Source organism: Scylla paramamosain, chromosome 10, assembly GCF_035594125.1.
Source record: "Scylla paramamosain isolate STU-SP2022 chromosome 10, ASM3559412v1, whole genome shotgun sequence".
In the NCBI taxonomy this organism is placed as follows: Eukaryota; Metazoa; Arthropoda; class Malacostraca; order Decapoda; family Portunidae; genus Scylla; species Scylla paramamosain.
Genome location: NC_087160.1, coordinates 2,262,501 through 2,286,937, shown reverse-complemented (window position 1 = coordinate 2,286,937; position 24,437 = coordinate 2,262,501). Strand labels below are relative to the sequence as shown.

General features: G+C 39.8%; 1 protein-coding gene across 7 annotated transcripts in view; it reads right to left on the bottom strand.

Annotated features, from left to right (window-relative positions):
* Positions 1 to 3,154: 3,154 nt before the first annotated feature.
* The window catches only part of LOC135104063 (CUE domain-containing protein 1-like), a 34,353-nt gene continuing 13,070 nt past the window's right edge, over positions 3,155 to 24,437 (bottom strand). For 3 of the 7 annotated variants that reach the window (XM_064010955.1, XM_064010953.1, XM_064010954.1), the window contains exons 5-8: positions 6,194 to 6,389; positions 5,028 to 5,141; positions 4,546 to 4,697; positions 3,155 to 3,728 (exon numbers count right to left, since the gene is read on the bottom strand). In XM_064010955.1, coding sequence (XP_063867025.1) covers positions 3,684 to 3,728; positions 4,546 to 4,697; positions 5,028 to 5,141; positions 6,194 to 6,389 — 507 coding nt within the window. In that variant the 3' untranslated portion in view covers positions 3,155 to 3,683. Of the gene's footprint in view, positions 3,729 to 4,545; positions 4,698 to 5,027; positions 5,142 to 6,193; positions 6,390 to 7,134; positions 7,773 to 24,437 lie in introns of all 7 variants that reach the window. The other 4 variants (XM_064010957.1, XM_064010960.1, XM_064010961.1 and 1 more) reach the window with 3 other exon arrangements.

The window sequence follows — 24,437 nt, the reverse complement described above, 5'->3', positions numbered from 1 at the left end:
CTGGGACTTGGCTGGCTACTCTCTCCCTACATCAGATAATATACTACGAGTATAAGTCTTCTAATCATCCTTCTCTCCTTTACACGCTATAATAAGTTATTATTTTCAAGCAACAACCTCTTTATACATGAGTGCTCCCACACATTCTTGTTTCTTTTCTTCACATATTCTTTAACTCTTTAGGATGATCTCAGTTATATACATTTAGCCACTAATTTGCATATAATACATTTTTATTTAGAAACAGAATTCCATCTCATGACATGCCTGAACCATCATATCTAATTCAATTTCATTATCCAATTATTTAGTAGTGTCTGTTGAATAGATGGCAAGTGAGAATTACTAGCTGCTGATTGATATTTCTTTTTTCCCATTAATTTTCAAACAATTAACAAGTATAATAGACTGGTTTACATATTCTTAACTCAGTATTTATACACAAGGTTTTATGGCATCATAATAATGTCACACTTCATACATGCATTCATGGCATAAGCATACACAGCATTATTTTTTCCCCAGGCGAATGACACTTACAGGTATTGCCTATAAAGAAATAAATATCTCAAGATGCCAAAGGTTATTAGGTATACATATCAATAAGTTGGTGTCGACTATTTGTTCAGTTACCCTAAAACTAACTCTTGTACTCAAAGGATAAAACTATTGTAACTCTCAATCTGCAACGACTCATTCACGGTGCATGGTGGTGGGGTGCACAACACGCACACTCTTGTGTAATAACTATGAGGACAGAGCACTGCTGAACACAAGCACTAAAATAAGTGTTCTTGATATAACTTAACAGTACAAGCGGATCACAAAATAAGGCAGTCCGGGATGGTGTGTCCAGGTAGTGTTCATAATTAACTGGTGTGATTATGTATGTAAGACAAAATTATCAAGCCTTCTTGATGAGTAGAATACAATTCCAACCCTTTTACTTACATAATACAGAACATAAATTCAAATATACCAAAATTCCATAAATATCAGTAAATGAATAAAGTGACATCTCTGTGTAGAATCCATACCAAAAAAGCTACCACAAATTAAAATCTATGAAGACCTTGAGTATTATTTGCATTACACAGCAGAAGTGATCTGCTAGAATCTTAAATATTGCCTCTTTTCTTCAAACTCAAACATGAAGGTCAACCATAAATGCTGAAAGGACTTGAGGCAATCCCGAATAACCTGCGCTTTCCTTGGTGCCTCAGTCCTCCTCCTTGTCACCCCAATCACAGTCACCACTACCCCTGCATTGCCACCTGACCACCACTCACTCATTCATCCTTATGGACTTCACATGACAACAAAGTTTAGTGAAAATGAAAAGATACCGTAATCATCATCATGCAGCTGGCCAATACTGGAAACTGCTGTCCCAGATGTGGGCAACATTCTCATCGACATCATAGCAAAACAAACAGTGGGAGGTGCAGTGCAATACTGGCTCTCTGTGGCAATGGAACAATGAAAAACAAAGAATAAACTCTGGAATGGTTATGCAATCATTTTGTTTAGCTGCCTACTGCTTGGAAATGCCATTGTGCATGGCTGGTAAAAAATATATGGTAGAATGTGCAGCACAAACTATATTATGAAATATGATAACTGGTTTTTACATTTAGAAAGGTTCCACTGCAGACAAAATGTGTGAAGATGCAACCTTATTGTAATGAATTTATTTTCTGAAGATATTAATGTTAAACAAGATTTCATTTTTAAGAAAATTAATTTATGCATAGCTTTGTAAGAAACTTTACAGCATAATGCCCATTTAGTCCTAAAACTCCATTCCATTATGAATTCCTCTATGTTCTCTTAACAACAAATGAAATACGAGAAGCTGAATTACAGTTTCATTTTTTTGTGTGCTTTGTGTGCACAAATGTTCTCTCAGTGATGAATACTAATGTCAAACACTCACTCCTCAAGAAGGACAAAGCAATTTACCAAAAATATCTCCTGAAATAGTCACAATATGCTACAAAAAATTCAAGATCAAGAATTTTAAGTAAAATACAAAGTGACAGAAGCTAGTGAACATCTTACTACACACGTAATTACAGTATGTACTGACAAAGACGAAAGATCCTGTTTAGCACTACAGGGATGATGGGTCTGGATGATGAGGATGAATGAGGAGTGTCTTGAAAACTGTTGGTGGTGTGTCAGATGTGATGATATCTTTAATAAATTTGTTTGAGTCATGATAAACTATGTACATATTTCCAGGAATCAAGTTAAGAAGCAGAAAATAAATATCTGATACTATAATCAATGAAAATAAATAAAAGAGCAAGAATTCAGAGTTTCCCAATGGTGTGACAGTGTCCAAGCAGCACCAACACCAGCACCAGCTCTTGGCTCATGCCACGTCTCTGTTGGTCAGTGATGCTGTGGGTGTGTTACCTCTGCAAAGCACACTTCAAAGATGTCCTAGTAATATGGTGACATTGGAATGGCATTTACATATATTTTTCACAGCACTTCAAAGTGGAGAATTGTGAGATTACATATTATCAACATATGAGACACTGCACCCACAAAATAAGTGTAGAGGTACCAGGAATCGCACTGCTGGAGGCCTACTAGTGGGTGAACTCACCGTCCAAATAGCAAATTGGAATATTCTAGTAGTGAGGAATTCAGATGAGTCTTAACCTGAAGCTTGATATAAGTTGAGTGTATGAATGTAAGTTAATATCTGTGCAGAACATTTTTAATATCAATTAGATATCTCAAGTAATACTTTTTACTATACAAATAAGCCAAAATGCATATATTAATAATGTAGGAACATGGGTATGCACATGAAAGAAATTCAACTTTAATTACTCTATATCCTGTAAATGAGGCTCAACAGTCAATCTCAATATAATATCATGTCTAGCATATATGTATACTGTATACAAAATTATTGAAATAATTATTAATGTTTCAGTTTTCTGCTGCAGCACTGTGGCGCTTCACAGCCCCAGACGTTGCTCCAGCAGCAGTCTATTCTCAACTTTTTTTTATTTTTATTTATTTATTTTTTTAGCTACTTGAGCATTCCATGTCACAGATACATATACATAATTGTGAGGACATACTTCAACTAACAAGAATTACTTGAAAATAGAATACAAATAAAAATCAACCATGTATATATGTATTTATAAAAAGAATGTGTATAATCCTTAAAAAATATATGCCAGGACATTCGAATCTGTATAAATAAATATAGATCTCCTGCTACAAGCTATACATACTATGTTCATAATAAATTATAAAAATATGTTATTACAATAAAATAATAACATTTTAAAAATAACTAGAATTATTGTACATATGGGCATATTAAGTACAGTATAAATTTCTTGGGATTTTTAATACAGGAGTTGGCATCAGCAATTACTACTAAAAAGATATCTAACAGTAAGAAAAGAAAAAGCTAATACATCTTTTGATTTATAAACCTCTTCAGTTGAAGGAGGAATGAAAGAACTAGCAGATTTCTACTAACTTTCAACACAATTCTTTTTTTCATTTACATAATAATGCTTCTGTGAATTTAGGAAATGGTATTCCAAGTAAATGAGACAGCATTAGTGTGTATGTGCCTACTGTGTGTCTTGAGAGAAGGTTCAGCACTGGTGTCATAAGTGCACCATGGTGGGGGAGGCGAGCTTCTATCGCAGCAGTCTTGGTGATGCAGACACCCCTCCTTCCACCTGCTGGTGTCAAGAGTAGCTGTCAATTGTAGCCATCATTTCTGTATATTACACACCAATATCAAGTAAAATCTAGCTCTAATGTTATGTATGCTGCTGGTTCTTGCAATGGAAGTATGTGGCCAGTTGTGCTATGCCTAAGCTCCTAGAGTATAGTAGGGTGGCCCACAAGGCTATACATTTCCACCTGGGGCCTAAGAATGTGAATGATATGTGTATGAGGGTGTGGTACTTTGTCTGAGCCACCCCACGTGAGACTGTCTGCCTGGTATATACAGTAGAGAGATAGATAATTCATACCATCAAGAGCATCCACTAAGAGAGAGGGTTGTGAAAGGCAGGGCATTATAGGATTAAGAGTCTTGCAAGGGAGAAATGTGCCTACGGATGTAAAGAGAAGTGCAAGTATATTCGCCTGTCAAGATAGAGCATATGAGCGAAGTTGAAGGTGGTAACAGGAGAGGAAGGCCATTTGGAAGATGGAAGGATAGGGTGAAGGAACACATGTGAAAAAGGTGTTAATGGAGACCAAGTATTTGAATAACCAAGAAGGGAATGTTTGGATAAGGGGAGGTAGAGACTCTTCTGCTTTGGCCACCAGCTTGGGGAATGCTTCCAGAGAGAGTGAGACATCAGAGAGATGGATAGACAGAATAGCACTCAATGCCTTCGGATATGTTGGGAACTCAAATTCAATGAGAAAGCCATGTGGAAATTATTCAAATCTACCTGTTCTCTACACTATTGCATTTGTGCCTCAACAAGGATACAAAACAAGATTCCATGACCACATTTCTGAATCTTAAATATTTTGACTTACCTGAGTTTGTCTTTCATCATCTTCATCTTCTATTAATGGGTCGGCTGATATCAAGAGCTGGTCTCGCCCCACACTGGGAAGTAAAGTTCGGCTGCTGGTTCGCTTGCGCCGGGAAAACACCTTGGCAATCTGTGCAAACTTCTTTCTTGATGCTGAAATTGTTGTCAAGCAGCAAGTAATCCAAACCTTATACATGAACCAACACTATGAAAATATTCTGAGAATCACACTCCAAATTAAAAGAACACTGAGGATCACACACCACCTTTGTTCATCACAACTATTAACAAAGCATTGCTTTAGGACACTCTGAACTTGAACAATGAAAGATTAAGTGCAGCAGCTGAATGGAATAGTTTTTCAGAAATGAACTACAGAATATCATTCTGTCACAATACTGTACACCGTCTGAGGAATACTGTGAGAGCCTGTGAGAGTGACCAGTTCCTGGACTCTGAAGCAAGTAGATGTTTTTGTCTAACCTTTACCCATAGTAGCAATTCTCTCTCTGAGTGTTGCATCATCAAGCTGAGCCAGCTGGCCCTTGCCTTTGGCTCCCTCATTTTCATCATCATCCCCTGCCTCTGATTCATAATCTGGAAAAAATGAAGAAAAAAAAAGTCAGTGTACTGTATTCAAGGACAATAAATAAATAAGTGTAAAAATTCCTATGTAATGGATATTCAAGCAAAATTTATTTCACAACTCTTTTAGTCACATCCTCCCACTTTATTGAAGGTTTCATCTTTATTTATCACTTCTATCCTAATCATACATAAGTACACTTGTAGGTTGTCTCATGTTTCTGTCATTCTTTCTACACAGCCGGACTATCTCAGGGTGCTGTGCTTCACCTCAGAATCAATCCACTTTCATTTCATTATTTTTAAATATTTGTCATATACAATCTGATATAGACTCTCACTACCTTCAACATCCATTCTTCACACACACACACACACACACACACACACAGTCATACATTTTCACACTCTATCCAACATCAGAACTGCACACCTTTCCTACTCCTCTTTCCAGCTTTCATGGAAGCCTCTCTACAGAGGCCCACACGCTGCCTTCATCTGTCTGTCAACATGCTACCTTTACCTCCCCACTGCAATGAGATGCATCCTCATCACCAGAAAGGTGTCACCTAAAACTGAAACATCCACTCTCACACAACTTCCAACAATATTTTTTCTTTTCCTTTTTATCTCTCATTCAATAAGCAAAGAACCACACAGCCCTAATGGGTTCCTCAGTTATTATGTCACAGTTGGTTCCTTTCCTCCCCCACCCCACCCCCTGAGAGGGGCCTCTGACTTTTGTTAGGCAGAGCAGTGTTAACCAGACAACTTGAAAAGCCTAAACCTAATAGTAAGTGTTTCCTCCAGCACACCCTCTCCATGTGATTAAATTATAAACTGTACACACACACACACACACACACAAACACACACACACACACGCATGCTTTTATTATACCTGAAAAATAAACAAATAAAATTAAATAATAATAATAATAATAATAATAATAATAATAATAATAATAATAATAATAAGTAAATGCATAAATAACTAAAATAACAAAATAAATAAATATTATAAATAAATACGAGTCAAGTAAGAGGAGCAGCAGAACACTAACCCTCCTGCAAGGCTGTCATAAACTCTCTGTTGGTCCGCAGCTCGTCCATAAACTCGTCATTCTGCAGGAAGAGAGCGATGCGCTCGTCCTTCAGGTACTGTGCCAACTCTGCATCGCTCTCCCCCACTGCCTCGCGGGCCAGGGCGTTCTCGTTCAGGCGCTGACTGAGCCTCTGAGGCGACAACACGCCCACGCCCTGTCGGGAGGAAAGGAATACGTGGTTATCTTTTGCTGATACTACGTATAGGCTAAAACGAGAGAGAGAGAGAGAGAGAGAGAGAGAGAGAGAGAGAGAGAGGTGGGGGGGAGGAACATACTCAAAATGACGTACGTTAGTGATGGAGTTCTGCAAAAGTGGAGAGATAAAACTGTTAGGACGTGCGAAGACGTTTCATGCAGGCCTGCCGTACCAGCAGCACTCCACAGGTCCACTTGCTGAGTTCAACATAAGCTTTAATGCCTGCGCTGCTTCCTGCTGAAGTTTTCAATCCATTGTGGAGTCGCCGGTGAGTGTACGTGGTCATAAGAGTGAAGTGCAACAAAGGATTCATAATCTCAAACGCTTGGGGGTCTCATAGTACCGTTTTCTAATGCCACAGACGATTTTTCGGGTTATCATACATGGGCATTTTCCTCATTGACGATACTAAACAAACTTCCACTGCGCCTCATGATTTATCTCAATTTCAAGTCCAATCCGCTGATAATCAATCAAAGCTCGGCAATTTATCACTTCTTGGCATGACTGTTGAGGGAGGTTAAACAAAGTGGCAGCGAGTGTAGCGTTATTTTTGACCAGTACACGTAGAGATTAGGTATATAATGTTACTTATCTCTCATCCCTATTCTATCCACCTCTCTCATGCAAAAGTAAACAAGTGGTCTCAATCTTTCATCCTGTTTCTCTACCCCATACACCTAACGCTGCCCCAGTAAGTCACCTGCTCCACATCTGAGAACTCCCGCGGCGCGTCCTCGTCCTCCGACCTGTAGGTGGTGGGCATGTAGGGGTGCTGGGGCTGGTAGATGAGATGGTTGCAATTGCTGTAGATAGTGCAGTCACGATCATAAGGGTGGCAGTTCCTCGTGGCTTTGAGTTCCTCATGCAACCACCGCTTCCTAGCCCGCCGCGCACGAAACTTGTCCAAGCGGTACTGGAACCTGGCCTCAGTCTGCGCCAAAGTGGAGCGCAACCACGCCCACACTGCCTCAAAGCACATGGCTCCCTTCTTAATGTGGTGAGTGCGATAACCAATTCACTGTTCACAACACTCACCTTCGTTTTACTGTTAGGTTTTCACAAGTTCTGTCGTGTCTCTGCCTCCTCGTATGCAGAATTTGCGGGTCTGACTAGTTCACTGTTCACAACTCTCGTGTCCGTGTTACTGTTCAAAAGATTTCACAGGTTCTGTCATGTTAATTTTCTCCACCTTGTTCTTCTCACGAAAAATCAAGCTTCACGGCAAATTATTCCATAACGTGTTCTGCCAATGGAGTTCAACACTGTTCATACACACTTGAACACACACATCTGTATAGTGTTTACTGCCCTAAACGCGCGGCTAGATACTTTCCTTGACTGTAAAACAAAATGAAGTCATAAGGTCTAGGAAACACACACTCAGTCACTTCCTTAATGCGTCCATAATGGCACAAAATGTCTATCATGATCCACGAGGACACGCTTTCACGCCAAACTTTACATCTGCCACGGGACGAGAGATGTCGAAAGTTTGGTGGCTCGCCAAGGTGCGCGCGACCAAGTGGATTGTCCCATGTAAATCTCATGAGGGCTCGGGACTAGCGACGCTACACAAAGGTCATCAGTATTTTTATATGCGATGCTTGTCTCCACGTATACTAGCTCCCCCTCCCCACCACGCGATTTATGTACGTGCATAATCATTAATGACGCATGCATCCTACTTGAGACGGGGTAATGCATGCCGTTTTAATAGAAACAATAGTGTGTGAGGGAGGGGACAGAGTAACTTGGCATCAGGTGTCTCTGTGATCGGGGGGAGGGTAGTTCAGGAGAGGCAGGGATGTGAAAGCCGTCACCACCACCACCACCACCAACATGAGTGACGCATCTTCTTGAAACTCGAGGACAGCACTTCACCACCAGACAACACCCAACCAACCCCTGCAGCGGGGGCGTGGTGGGCGTGAGTGACCAGCGGCAACTTCTCACCAACCGCCATATTATGAAACACTTCTGTGCCGCACCTCCACTACTTTCAAAAGGCTCTGCAATTGAAGCTACACGGGTTTGAAGGGTTTTTACGATTCCAGTGACAGATTAATAAGATTTCTACAGGAGAAACACTCTTGAAAACCCTGCTAATCATCCATGTGGCTTTTGAAATTAGCCGTGGTGAGACAGTGAAGCGTTTCTGTATACGGGCAAATAAACCATAAGTCACACACACCCGCCTTTCTCGCCTGGTGTGTGTTGTGCAATTCTCGCGTGTGCTCTGCTTTCCTTCACAGCGCGTGTCTTGCCAAGGCTAAGGTGAATTTCCCTTCCGTGGGTTAGTTTCGACAAATGCACAGATGTTTATCTCGTAAGTGTGGCAAGAGCAAGCATGGCGTTCCTATTATAACAGTCTCGCCAAGCCTGAAGTGATGTAGGTAAAGTTAACTTGGGCGGCCGGGCAGGTGTTGTGTTTGATTTGGAAATGTGGCAAGAGCAGGCATGGCGGTCCTTGCAGTATCGCTAAGTATGAGGTAAAATGCCCGTCTGTTGGTACCAAAGGTTAGTTTCGACTGCTGGACTGCTGAAATATGGCGAGGGCAAGCATGGCGGTCCTAACAATCTCGCCAAGTCTGAGTTTAAGTTTCTTTTCGTGGGTGAAATAAGTTTCGACGATTGAACAAAGGAAGATGCGAGGGAGACTCGTACATGGCGCCAACCCTTGACTGGGGAAACGGCGAAAGGAGAAGACTGAACAGGTGTTGTCTTTGTCTCAGAACTATGGCAAGGGCAGGCACCTCATGGTAGGACTAGGTTGCCAGAACAATCAACACTCATCACAAATCACGGACTGCATCAGTAGCCATCCTACAAATGACCCTGTCCGTTTAGTGCCAACAGTAACAGTGTGGCGGGAGTGGCTGGGGATGAGTGAGGAAGTGAGGGCAGGCAGCCAGGCACCAGCTGGCGTGTGGTGGCCAAGGCGTCCAGTCCTGCAACACTCCCAAGGGCACACACTCGCCGCGAGAGGCCACGGGCATGAGGACCAACCCGGAACAATACTCACATCAATCAGGAAATTCCCAGTTCATAGGCAGCACCCAGAAAAGACAAAGGTTATATAGACAGACCCTTTCTAATGTCCTGACGGCACCACGCTAATACATCGTAACACACCCAGGGCCGTGTTCTGAAACACCTTGCTCTCTCACAGGACTCTTGATTCAAAGACCAGTTATGATTAATCGTGTTAATTTACGCATTTTTTGTTAATAATGGTTAATAATGGTGCAAAAAACCTTGTCAAACTATGATTGATCAAGAAAATATCCTTGAAAACACTAGTAACTCCCACCAGAGCTTGTTAAATATACAAAGAGATAAATAATTTAATTTAATTTAATTACGCAGTTTTGCTAACAATGATGCATAATCCTTATCAAACTGTCTAAAATCATGAAAACATCCTTGAAAAATGTAAAATTCCTACTAGTGCCTGTTAAGAGATGGGACGAGGAGGCATTTAGGAGTATAGTTTGATGCACCATGATAAGTAAACATTTGCTCAGAACTGAGAAAACGCAGCAATGTTTGAGGTAATATTCCGCTCACGTCATGCTCTCGTGTGTGGACTAGAGTCAAACACAAAGCAATCCTGTGTCTCTGTTGATAGATATTTTTTTCCTACTCGGGGTGAAACATAATGCACTTATACCCACCCACCCACCCACACACACACACACACACACACACACACACGGTAAGATACCTTAAGAAAAATAAATAAATAAAATGAAACATAAGAAAACAAAAGGTAAAATCGAATATAGCATAAATAGAATGAAATAAAACACCAACCTGCAACTCATTAATTCCAAGAACAACACGTACCTAATAACACACACACACATACGCACACACACACTTAAAGATCACTCCTACAACGGCGATTACTCCTAAGATTAAACAGCTGAGGTGATATGGGCTGAAATACGTAAAGGAAATACAAATTCTAACTGAAAAGAACAAATTTAAGAGACGTGGAAACTGAGATATTTTACTTTGAACCAAGATGAAAGCGACAAAGAAAGGAAAAAGGAAAACGGAAGGATGCAGAAAAGAAGGAAGGAAGGAATGAACGAAGGAGAGGAAGGGGGAAGGAAACAGGCAAAAGGGAGGGAGGGAGAAAGGAAGGAACGGAGAAAGGGAGAGAGAAAGAATGAATGAGTGAATGAATGAATGAATGAATGAATAAAGGGAGGAAAGAATAGACAAAGAACAAAATACAAAAAGGGAGAAAAGGAAGAAAAAACGAAATAAGGAAAAAATAAGGAAGGAAGAAAGAAAAAACACGAAAGAGAAAGTAGGAAAGAAGAAAGAAAAAAATCTGAATAAAAAAGAAGAAAGAAAAAAAAAGGTAAATAAAGAAATCAAGAAATAAACCCACAATCATGGAAGGAAGTGAAATGGAAAACAAACACATTTAACAACACACAACACACTCTAAGTCAAGCAAGATACAAGCGAATTCCTACCCAGCCTTCCCTCACACGTCACTCTTGCACCACCACACACACACAGCTTTCCCTTCACCTGCTTCATCTGCTGTGCTCCCAACAAGTACCTTTGCCCCCTCCTCCCACGCACCTTACCTATCCATCACAATGAGAGACAAACTGAGAGACGCGTGACAAAAACAATTCATTCTCTAAGATGCTCATCAATGCTTTCTAAGAGGGACAGTCTGTGGTGAACTGTGGGGCCGAGGACAGGCAGGTGAGGGAGGCAAGGAATGCACGACCAGGTGTTTTTAATTGGCACGAGTTTGTTTAAAGGAACACAAGTGAAGATGAAAATATACAGTTGGGTGGTTCTTTTGCGTGTGTGTGTGTGTGTGTGTGTGTGTGTGTGTGTGTGTGTGTGTGTGTGTGTGTGTGTGTGTGTGTGTGTGTGTGTGTGTGTGTGTGTGTGTGTGTGTGTGTGTGTGTGGGGGTGGGTGGATGGGTGGGTGGTTGTGTGAGAGAGAGAGAGAGAGAGAGAGAGAGAGAGAGAGAGAGAGAGAGAGAGAGAGAGAGAGAGAGAGAGAGAGAGAGAGAGAGAGAGAGAGAGAGAGAGAGAGAGAGAGAGAGAGAGAGAGAGAGAGAGAGTGGGGGCGGGCACAAACGGAAAACAATAGTCACTTTCAGACTTTACGGAAAAAAAAAATCAGTAGGAAGAAAAAAAAATACGAATACTTAAGAAAAGATAAACAAATGCTGGAGAAAATTATATAGCAAGAAGATAAAAAGGGAAAGTATATGAAAGAGTCAGCTGTCCAAGAATTAATGCTTACGAAGCCAAGGTAACAAAAATGGCGTGCGCTGCGAGACTAGGAAACCACGCGAGGCAGGCAGGCAAGCAGGCAGAGAAGCAAAGAAGCAGGGAAACAAGTAAAGGAGATAGAAAGTCAACATTGCCAGATTTTAACGAACTAAATGCGAATTGGTAAGTTTTCGCACATAAAGAAGTAATAAAATGGACAGGTAGATAAATACGTAAATAAATAAATAAGTAAATAAATAAATAAATAAATAAATAAATAAATAAAGCCAACATCGCGAGATTTTAAAGAACTAAATGTACGTTTGGTAAGATTTCGCACATAAAGAGATAATGAAATAGATAAGTAGATAAATAAATAAATAGATAATAATAATAATAATAATAATAATAATAATAATAATAATAATAAAAATAATAATAATAATAATAATAATAATAATAATAATAATAATAATAATAATAATAATAAAAGGAAAAAAAAATCAATCAATCAATAAATCAAATACAAACTAACTCATTCACACTCTCATTCTCTCACTAAATAAATAAATAAATGAACAAATAAAAGAGGAAAAGGCAAAACACGCAAAGTAATAAGAAGAAACTCGTTAGAGAGAGAGAGAGAGAGAGAGAGAGAGAGAGAGAGAGAGAGAGAGAGAGAGAGAGAGAGAGAGAGAGAGAGAGAGAGAGAGAGAGAGAGATCTAATGAAAACAAGATTCGACCGAAAGAGAGAAAAAAAAAGACAAAAAATATATAAACAGGATTAATGATGACTGTGATGGTCAGTGATGTGGAGGAGGAGGAGGAGGAGGAGGAGGAGGAGGAGAAATAGTTGAAGGAGAAATTGGAGGAGGAGGAGGAGAAGACGAAAAAAACACGAAGAAATAAGAAGAAAACTGTCTGTGTGGGTGTGGGTGGGTGGGTGGACAGGCAGGTGAATAGGAAGGGAGGGTGTGCGGAGGGATTAAGTGTGAGGTGAGAGTCACAGAGTTGTTCCACAGGTTATAAAAAAAGAAAAAAAAAAAAAAAAAAAAAGCCAAGGCAAGGCGTATACCTATTGCCCCCTACATACACAGGAACATGACCCAGCCAGCAACCAATCCCGTGCACTCCTGACGCAGTACTCGCAAACTCTTGACCTAATCCTTGCCTTGGTTAATTTTTTGCAAGGCCACAGTGGAAGTTATAGGGTTTTTAAGAGTTTTCATGATTCTACTGGTAAATGATGGAGGAAAGAAGATTGCAGTGGAAGTTACAAGCATTTTCAAGTGTTTTTGTTTTATTATTCTATTGGTAATTGTTGAAAGAAAAAGCAATATAACAACTGAAATAACTGACTGAAGATAATATACGGTTGTCAGTTATTAGGTTATTAGTAGGAGGAGGAGGAGGAGGAGGAGGAGGAGGTAAAGAGTGAGGGAAGGGTGCGGTGTGGGTGAGTGACCACTGCCTATATTCACACGCGCACACACGCACACACACACGAGAGAGAGAGAGAGAGAGAGAGAGAGAGAGAGAGAGAGAGAGAGAGAGAGAGAGAGAGAGAGAGAGAGAGAGAGAGAGAGAGAGAGAGAGAGAGAGAGAGAGAGAGAGAGAGAGAATTATAGGTGATTCACATGCAATCATAGCATATTGACAAACTTTCTTGATCTGTAGTGTTTGTTTTTGTTTGTTTGTGTGTGTGTGTGTGTGTATACCAGCCAGCATACAAAGCAGCTCCCCTCCACCTGCTACCCATACAAGATCAAGAGGCTAAAGGACAAGAATGAAGCTATACATGCTAAACCTCACTCCCTTCCTTTATGTATCTATGCAAACACTTCTTGGTCTCGTCTCTTAAACACCTGTGGCTTAGAAAAATAAAAAAAAATATTCTCTACTCTTTCTTTTCTTTGTGTCCATGCAAACGTTATTCAGTGCTCTGTGTTAATAAAGAAAGAACGTATCAGTGACAGTTTATAGGTGGTAGCTTGAGAGAGTGAGCAAATCTTTGGGGCATGCGCTAATACAGCAAGCGCCCAACAGTGATACAAGGCTGGTGCACACAGCGGGGAAGCTTGTACAAATGAAGTATAGTCTATGGTGCGTGTGTCACAGGAGTTCATCTTGGAGCGCTTTCTCAAATGTTCCGGTGTCTTATGTCGACTTCTTTTACTTTGATCCAGCTGTAGTGTTGGTTGGGTTTTTCGGCAAAGTTTTCACGATTGGTTGTAGTTATTGAAGCTTTTCCTAGAGAGTGTTCAACATTCTAGTGGCAGTTTAACAAGGGTTCGACATCAGTGAGTGACAACACTTATGAGAATCTGAGGAATAATTTGAGTGACCTTGTAAAATAATCCTGGTGAGAGAAGGAAGTATTTCAAAATATACGTACTCTACGTATGCGCTGCACGGCTTCCACACGTGTACTCGTTTCTAATGAACTTATATCGTTATTGTATTCATCACAATTCTCATGCATTCAAATTAGCACACACACACACACACACACACACACACACACACACACACGTGGGCATCATCACACGGCGTCTCTGGGAGACTAGACTTAACAGGTATGTTCTGTTTTGAGCCAGAACCAACCAGTAAAGGGGAAACGCATTAAAAATGTACTGAGAATCAGCAACATGGCATCTAATCATTCATAGTTTCTAGTTTCAATTATATGATGCAATTCCGTTTTTTTTTTTTTTTTTTTTTTTACATTTTGAGTGCATTTTTTTCTATTCAGATTTCATCTGATTGAACTTTAATTTGTAACTTCTTATATTTTATCAATTATTAGTCGTGTAATATTTAATTTCGACTATATCAGTATTATCATCTTGCTTACGCTAGGTGTTCTAAATTGCTTTGTTTTTATGATGCCGTAACTTTAAAGCCAATTCATTTTTTTTAGATTCCCTTGTTACATTTTTCAATTAACAATAACGTGTAATTTGTACCTACGGTAGTGATCTATATCCATTCATATTTTCCTATGAAATATTGTAAATTTTCATCCTTTGGCTGCTAGTTTTGAAGTAAAGAGGAAATTATTATTATTACTATTATTATTATTATCATTACTATTATTATTATTATCATTATTACTATTATTATTATTGATGGGGAGTAAAGTCTGACTGTCACCTCCCCGTGGTGCCACCTGGGTAATACAAACGACAGCGGTGAAACCACGACAGGCCTGGCAAGCCGGTAGCGGATTCTGAAAAAACGCTTGTATAACTCAAGAACCAGCCTCGGAGGGACAGAAAAGCAAGATTTAAAAGAACAATATAAGCCTTTATAAACCAGGTATATGTAATGTGAGAACACGATAAAAAAGACAAGTATTTTCACGTGAAAACGGGAGTGAAGGAGGACAGCGTGATATTCCCCTTGTTATTCATCGCTTACGTGGACACCGTCATTAGGAACTTAAAGGAAGGACACAGACTGACAGGGGAAGGTGACGCCATGGTGTATGTTGACGACATAACAGTGTGGAGTGATGATGACAGGCAAGAAGTGGAAGAGGTAAAAGAAAGATGGGAAGTAGTGTTAACAGAGGCAGGTCTCAAGAGGAACATAGAACAAAAATATTGACGGTACATAGAGACGAAGAAGGAGATTGAATCATAGAAATAAGAGGAAGCCGAGTAAGAAATTTAATGGAAGCAAAATAACAGGGCAGTGCATTCGCATCTAGCGGCAACAGTGCACAAAGAATAACTGACAGAAGAGTTCGGTACACAAAAGCTACTAGAGGCCTGTATCCATTACTCAGGGATGAACATGTACTGTACCACTGGCGGCCAAGAGAATTATGTTCGAAAGTGCACTAAGCCCCACGCTAATGTACGGTGCAGAGACGTGGGCGATAAAAAAAAAAATAATAATAATAATAAATAAATAAAAAAATAATAATCAACAAATAAAAATATTAAAAAAATAATAAATAAATAAATAAATAAATAAATAAATAAAGACAGAAGTAAAATTCTAGCTGCAGCAATGAGAACATTAAGAAAAATCACGAAAAAGATAAGAAGAGAAAATTGGAAACGAGAAAATCAGAGAAGACGTTTGAGGATTATTCCTGTGTTGAACAAGAGTGACGCGCTTCAGCTCAGGTGGCCAGGGCATCTCGAGGGGGTGGACGGGGCACGGATTGCTAAGAGAAGATAGAAGTGTACACCAGATGGAACCAGATACAGAAGATCTAGAAAAACATGGAACGATGCAAAACAAGACATGCGGAATAGATGCAACATAGCAGAATTACAAGTACTTGGAAGAAACCGGACACTGCAAGATAAAACTGAATGGAAGAGGTTGGCTCCACTGACACAAACTGGGAGCTCAAGTAAATAGTTATTATCATTACTACTACTACTACTACCATTACTACTACTACTAAATACTCAATACTCTCAAGTATCGCCTGGCTGATGGACACTTTAACTGCTGGTTTCCTATGAATCCTTTATCAAATTGCTTTCACCTTCAAAAGCACCCATCAGGCTTCTTATTACTTCCTGACTGTCCCTCTTGTCTTCTTATCGTATCCTAACCGTGTCTCTCCGGTTCAGAATCACCTATCAGACTTGTTATCGTATTTTAATTGTCCCCCTTGTTTTTTTTTTTTTTTTTTTTTTTATCGTGTCTTGACTTTTTCTCGTCTCGCTATCACTGCTTCACTTTCCCCTCAATTCTTTATCAGATCACCTCCATTTTCTTATCGTTTCTTGACCGTTCCTCTCGTCTCTCCGCAGCTGCTCTACTTTCTTTCAAACACCCTTCATCTACTCCCGTGCTACTTCAAAATAATACCTCTTCTCATTGTAGCTGGTTCACTTTCCTCTAAATCCTCAATCAAACCCCTTCCAGTCTCAAAATTGCTCATAAGGCATCTATCTCATCGTGTCTTGATCATCCCTCTCGCTGCAGCCCTTCCACGTCAATCAATCCACAGGTCAAAGGAGGGAGCACGGTAGGTCTTGTTCATACGCAGGTGAGGTGAGTGGCGGGAGCTGGAACGCACATATATAGAAAGGTGACCTCGATCGCCACGAGTGCCTTTCATGTGTGATGTTTTGTCGGCTCGGTACGACGGTGTGTTTTGTCATGTTCTGGATGTCACTTGAGGGTTTTAATCGAGTTTTGCATAGTGTTATTTTTATCTATTTATTTTGTCTTTTTTTTTATTGAGCGTTAGAAATAATCTGGGACTATTAATCTGCAATTCTATATTACTAAGTTTAGGATTTTTTGTTTATCTTTAACTTCATCTATTTTATTAATTATCATTATTATTATTGTTTTTTTTTTTTTTATAACAGATGGTTTAAAATCCTCTTGAGTTATTTATCCGCTATATAATTCAATGTTTATCTGTTCAATTCTCACCAACAACAAGGAATTTCTGGGAGTTCTCAAGTCACCTGTAGCAGTGAATGGGTTAATATCGTGTGTAATTATCTGCCACTTTCATTAATGATCACTTGTTTGTCTGACAGTCTCATTGCAGTCTATTTACTAACATGTCAAATAATAATGAGGACGACATGTTATAAGTTTACACGATAATTGCCCTTGTTTCTACGAATAGTAAAGAGAAGTAGTTAAAAATGTGTACGATAATTGCTTTTGTTTCTACGAATAATAGAGAGGTTGTTAAAAAATTTGTACAACACTTGCTTTTCTTTCTACAAATAATAAAGAAAAAGTTGTTATAAATGTGTACGATAATTGTTCTTGTTTCTAAGAATAATAGAGAGAAGTTGTTAAAAATTTGTACGTTAATTGTGTTTGTTCCTAAGAATAATAGAACTGTTAAAAAAAATTGTACGATACTTGCTTTTGTTTTTACGAATAATAATAAAAAGTTGTTATAAATTTGTACGATAACTGTTTTTGTTTCTAAGAATAAGGACAAGTTGTTATAAATTTGTACGATAATTGTGTTTGTTTCTAAGAATAATAGAGAGAAGTTGTTAAAGATTTGTACAATAATTGTTTTTGTTTCTAAGAATAAGGACAGAGAAGTTGTTTAAGATTTGTACGATACTTGCTTTTCTTTCTACGAATAATAAAGATACCTTGTTTTAAGTTCAAAAGATACTTGTTTTCATTTCTAAGATTTTTTTTCTTCACGTGCATACATTTCATTGCATCTTTTCTTCTTTACAACTGCCTTATGTGTATTACCAGCATGTTATTGCGACTCAGTGCTATATAAGTCTGACATGAACGTATTATGCCCTCACAGGAGCAGCTCAAGGACAGTCATGACGAGCCTTGATGCTAATATGGCCCGTGACTGCAATATTTCTCTTCCTACTATAGTATTTTTGTGTGTAATAAATTAGCTTTCTATGTACTTGCAAATCTATCTACCGATCTATCTATTAATCAGTCTACCCGTCTACCTGTTTGTCTGTCCATGTACCTATCCATCCATCTATCATCCATTTATTAATTCATTTACATATTTATCTACGCGTCCATCCATCCCGTTCACATACGCATGATACATAATTCCAGCCTCCACCATCAACCAACCAACCCATACACACCAGTAAGCCACTACCACACAAGCTCCATACCAACTGTGCTCTCCTTACACCCCACCCCACACACACCCTCCCGTCATCCCCACTCATCCCTTCACCACCTCCACTGTTAACACCGCTACAACACACACATTACTACCCGTGCTCTCCTTACCCCACACACAGTCTTACACACTCATTCCATCCCTATTAGCACCACGGTCACAACTCGCCACGGAGCCCTTCACCCCTCAGTCCCGCCATCTCGCCCTCCCTTTCCTCTCCCTACACTGTGTCCTCGTCCCAGACCTCGCTCCACGGTTGCGTCACGGCCCCCTAGCGTACCTTTCGTTTAGTTCCTCTGCTACCTTTACCTTTGAAATGGAGTAGTAAGATGTTTGTTTGCGATGGTTTGTTGAGGTTAATTTAATGGAGAAGGAAAAATGAGTTCAGTTTTGATGTTATAGTTCGATTTAAAAACAGAGACAGGAAGGAATTGCTTCTCAAATAGAGTGGGAGATGAATGGGATAGAATCAGTAATCAAGTTGCTAGTGCTGATTTATTAAGGAGCTTTAAAGGAAGATTAGAACAATTTACTGATGAGGATGACAGGTAGAAATCGGTAAATATGTTTCGTACAGGGACTGCCACGTGTAAGCCTGATGGCCTCTTGCAGCTTCCCTTAATTACTTACGTTCTTATCATAGGTCGAGTTAGGGTATAATTTGAAAATATATGAATAAGTGCGCTATTCTTTAACTCTCTGAATGTTATTGTCTGTCCTCAAGTAAAATAAAATAATGAGGCAGAGTGATAATAAAGCCAATATCCTTCAACACTTTGTTCTCCGCCACCAGGGAAATCTTCAAAGCCCACGGTGGTGTTTAGTCGGGTTCTCATTGCTGGCAACGTAACACACTCACTCCTCAAACAAAAGATGAAAAGAAGGAAGGAATGGAAAGTATGAAAGAATCAACGAAAAAAAGACAAAAAAAAAAAGTATAAAAACCAAATAAACAAGTAGTAGGTAAATTTATTGATTGGTCGACCAGTTCACTGACTTCAACGCGCCACAACAGCGGGGTTAAACAGCACCACACATCCATCTGATAAAGCAACACACTTTCATACAATCGTTAAAAGACGAAACACCATTGAGAAACATAACAAGAAACAACTGGATCTAGCAACAAAATACAAAGCTGGACTCGATGATGTAATTCCTGCCCAGTGATGTGCATTCAGTAACACGAGAACGCCTATCATATACGAGTCTGCTCTTTCACCTTCATTTTCCCTTCTTTTGATTCCTGCTGCGTTCCTGTATCATTTCTAGCTCGTAATAACTCGTATCTACCCACGCATGTCCACTGCTTCGTGTAGCGCACCACCAACAACAACGACACTAAATATAACGACGAAGACTGCGACAACAACAATACCACCACCACCATCACCACCACCACCATCACCACCACCACCACCATCAATAACAATACTGGATGTTACTTCTTTGCTATCTCCACCCCTACACACACACACACACACACACACACAGTATATCCATCCTCGAAAAAAATAATAAATAAATAAATAAATAAAAAAAGTTGGGCAGACTAGGGGGGCTGGGAGGGGCAAGCGAGCGTCTACTACTAATATAAACAAACACAAGGTCAGTTTGGTTCCTTCTCTATATAGTTTTTGTTTTGATCCTCCCCTCCTGTAATGGTTGCAGTAACTACAACAACAACAACAACAACAACAACAACAACAACAACAACAACAACAACAACAACAAACAACCACCACCACCACCATCACCACCACCACCACCACTACTACTACTACAATTATTATTCTTCACCATAACTTCAACAAGATAAACTAGAGAAAAGAAGAAAAAAAAAAAAAAAGAGAGAGAGAGAGAGAGGTAGAAAGCTTAGCACAACGGGACCACGGAGGAGGAGGAGGAGGAGGAGGAGGAGGAGGAGGAGGAGGAGGAGGAGGAGGAGGACACAGGGCGCGAGTGTTGCTATCGAGTCAGTAAGGAACAGCAAACAACAACAGAGGCAAAACATAAGAGCATCACAAGGAAGGGTTGAGCAATACAAAGGGATCGAGAGAGAGAGAGAGAGAGAGAGAGAGAGAGAGAGAGAGAGAGAGAGAGAGAGAGAGAGAGAGAGAGAGAGAGAGAGAGAGAGAGAGAGAGAGAGAGAGAGAGAGAGAGAGAGAGAGATTGATGCTCCAGTCCTATCTCGGATGATGCAATACACGATAACCTACAATTTGTGACACAGCAAGAAATGTAAACAAACACTGAATATATACGTGTCTGGACGTGTATAGTGTCGGTGTATTTGAGTTAAGGTATAGTATTTCCGAGTTATTTTACGTGTTATTTCTCTCTCTCTCTCTCTCTCTCTCTCTCTCTCTCTCTCTCTCTCTCTCTCTCTCTCTCTGCTAGTTATTTCTGTGTCAGGATGCGTATAATACTTTTTTTCTTTCCTCTTATTTGTTCATTTATTTATTCTTCGAGCGAGCGAGTCAGTCTGTGAGTTCAGTTATTATCTATTTATGTATGTATTAATTGAGTGGTTCATCGATTTTATATTCCAACTAACTTCCAAGCCAACTTCCGAGCTTCACTGAGTCGCCAGGTGTTTGTCAGAAGAGCGTAAATAAGGGGACAGTTTAACGCGTATTCTGTTATTACGACGCGCACAAGAATTCAACTAATAATTCACAAGGCGTTTGGGAATCGTCATTATTACTAACATGTTTATGAATACTAAGGACAATGGAAACTTTCTTGGCCATGAATACTGTCCTTTTTTATTCATTTATTTATTTATTTTACGGTTAACTCAAGCATCGTATTCTTGAACTTGCCTGCGCTTCCTCTAACTCTTAAAGGCTGCAGAGGGTGTTACTGAGGTCTTCTGGAGTGTTTCTATGGCTCAGTGTAGCAATAATTCTGCATCACCGGCACGAAAAATACCACTGGAAACGTATCAGCGCTTCCTCTTTCTTATCAACAGGATATAGTGGATCCCAATGAGGTTTTCCGAAGTGTACAATTTAATAAAGATTCCACATCATCACCACAAAAAGCATCTCTGACAACTCGCCAAAGCACCTCCGTGGCCTTTGAGAACCGTCATTACAGGAGCTTAAAAAACCGTTTAAGAATACGGGCGAGAGATGAGGGAAGTGAAGCGCGGGGAAGCGTCGGCAGAAGGTCAAAATAGCAAGGTTGAGATGGCACGTCCGTGTGGTGAGGAGGAGAAAGGAGCCGGGACCAAGCAGGAAGGAGTGGGCACTGCTGGGCTGGCGGGAAGGTGATGGCGATGTAGAGGACTGGTTGAGGAGGCGTAGTTGTGGGAGTTAAGACAGTGGGTTCGTATTTCTAAACGTTTCAATGTCAGGGGGTGGGGAGAAGACCTAGAGGAAAATAAAAGGCTTACTGTAGGTGGGGAATCGAGGGGACATGAGAAGACTGGCTGAGGCGACCTGTTTGTGGAATAAGATTGTCGGTTCGTGTTTCTAAACGTTTCAGTGTCAGCGGAGGGGAGAAGTAGAAGGTAAAGGCTTACGAAATAGAGTCAAGATAGGGAAAGGTGATCACGTGGTAGGTGAAGACCACTTGACGCGAGGTGTTGTGGGAGTTGAGATGGGTTCCTATTTATGTCTCAGTGTGATCTGCAAGGCCACCATTCGAGTACAGATGACACTCAGTTTACCAGTTATTTATCTATTTTTTTATTTATTTTTACACGGATTCGGTTTAACATGACATGAAATATATTGTGTGATTGAATTTACACAAGTTTTCACTTTAGCATGATCCAACACAACCGCCCATTCGCGGTGTACAAATTTCAATATTAATGGATTTTTTGTTCTTTTTTTAATTATGCATTTCAGATATTTTAGCTTTTATAACTAAAGGTAGGATTAATAAACGAGGATAAACTATATGGGTTAGTATTATTCACTTACCTTATGCGTAAATAGATTTAAGGACAAAACAGCAATTTTACAAGTCAAACACTCGAACTCCCATTTTCCAATCATTATATATATTTTCTACACGATTTTATAAGAACATAAGAAATAAGGGAAGCTGCAAGAAACCACCAGGCCTACACGTGGCAGTCCCTGTATTCTCTTCACTCGATGCCAGCAAGTCACTATATATCATGTACACCGGGTCACTGAATTCTTGAAAGCCTTTTGTTCTCTTAAGTCATTAGGGAGGTTTAAAAGATTAGACACATTTACGGATGAGAACGACTGGTGAAAATAGATAAGAATATTTCATACAGGGGCTGCCGCGTGTAGCTATGCCGGACCGCTTCTTGCAGCTTCCCTTATGTTCTTAGGTTCTTACCAGGACTATTTTCAAAGGTCACAGGGATGATTAGTCGTGTTCTCAAAGGTATTTTTCTTTATTTTACTTTATTTAATCTATTTGTGATATAGAATTTTTATTAATCTATCACTTGAATTATTACAGCACCTTGAAAAACTTCCAGTAACTTTCATTGCAGCCTGTTAAACGTAAGGTAAAGGGCGGTGAAATGTTTAGGTCTCTAGACTAATTAAACAAGGTCTAAGAAAAGATAGTTCAACAAGTGTTTTGCGTCATCACAAGAAAAAAAAAAAAAAAAAAACAGCATAATAATCTCTGTGGCCTTTGGGAACAGTTTTGATGAGTCATAACGCATTCATGAACACCGGGTATTGACTTGCCGACTGAGCTGCCTCGTAATGAAGAGCAGGGAGGGAAAGGAAGAGGGTGGAATGAAAAAGAGACCCCAAGTTAAAGTATTTGTGTTTTGCATTCCCAAAAGTTTCAGCATCCTACCTCAACTTCTGTTTTCAAGGAGGTTTTTAATGTTAGTGATAGTTTAACAAGGATTCAGCATCGTCATTGCAAAAAAAAAAAAAAAAAAAAAAAAAACATAAGAACCTGAATCACTTCAACTGAGTACGGTTTGTTCAAAATAACCTCCAGTTTACTTTTTTTTTTTTTTCTGTCCATGCAAACCATTTTTACAGTGATCTGAATGTTTACAAAAGGACAACTATGGCTGTGAAAAGGTTAGACTATCAATAAAATCATGAAAACATTTGAGACTTAAGAACCAACCCGCATTCCCTTCACCTACAGCTTGTTAATTAACGCCAGTCGAGGTAAGACGCTCAAATATTTTTTTCCCCCGTTTGTTCGGCTCCTAACAAACACGGGGAGCGCTTTGTTTGGGTATCTTACGAGGAGACTGCGAAACCGGCCTTAGGAATATGGACCAAGGCTGCAACATGGCGATCACGTAGGCCAGCATTCAGAAACACTTTGCTCTCTCACCACGACTATTTTCAAAGGCCACAGAGATGATGAGCAGGATTCTCGAGTGTGTTTCTCCTATTAATAATGTACAAATCTTTGAAACCTATCACTAGAAAACTATTTATATAAAAAAAGCACCCTTAAAAACCCGTGTAACTTCAACTACTTTTTTAGTAGAGTCTTTTGAATGTAGTGGAGGTGAGGTGCGGAAATGCTTCATAACATGGTCACGTCACCTTGCTCCAGGGACTAGTGGTGATGTGAATGAGAGGGTGACTTCAATCATAGAACAACATCGACCGGCGCATATTTTCAAGCACATGTTTTGGTATTTTCATGCAAACCAGCAATGTTTCGTGAAGTTATTTGAAGGGTGGGGATTTGAAGAGCGAGCGAGCGAGCGAGCGAGCGAGAGAGAGAGAGAGAGAGAGAGAGAGAGAGAGAGAGAGAGAGAGAGAGAGAGAGAGAGAGAGAGAGAGAGAGAGAGTGGTCGTAGTTGTAATGAGGAGCCGTGAAGTGACGCCAATTTACACTAGAAAGGTTTATAATCAATGTCATGATACCTTTCATAATCAATTTCATGATACCTTTCAAGCTAAAATTATCATAACCTATATTCATTTATTTATTTTTTCTTAATCTCTTCATATTAATATATTTTCTTTCCGAGGGAGCGACATATTGAGCGGAGCACCCCCCCCCCCCTCTCTCTCTCTCTCTCTCTCTCTCTCTCTCTCTCTCTCTCTCTCTCTCTCTCTCTCTCACCACACCACATTTAGCCATCGTGTCATCCCTACGTGGAAAAACAGATGTAGAGATAACAAGCTAACACAACTAT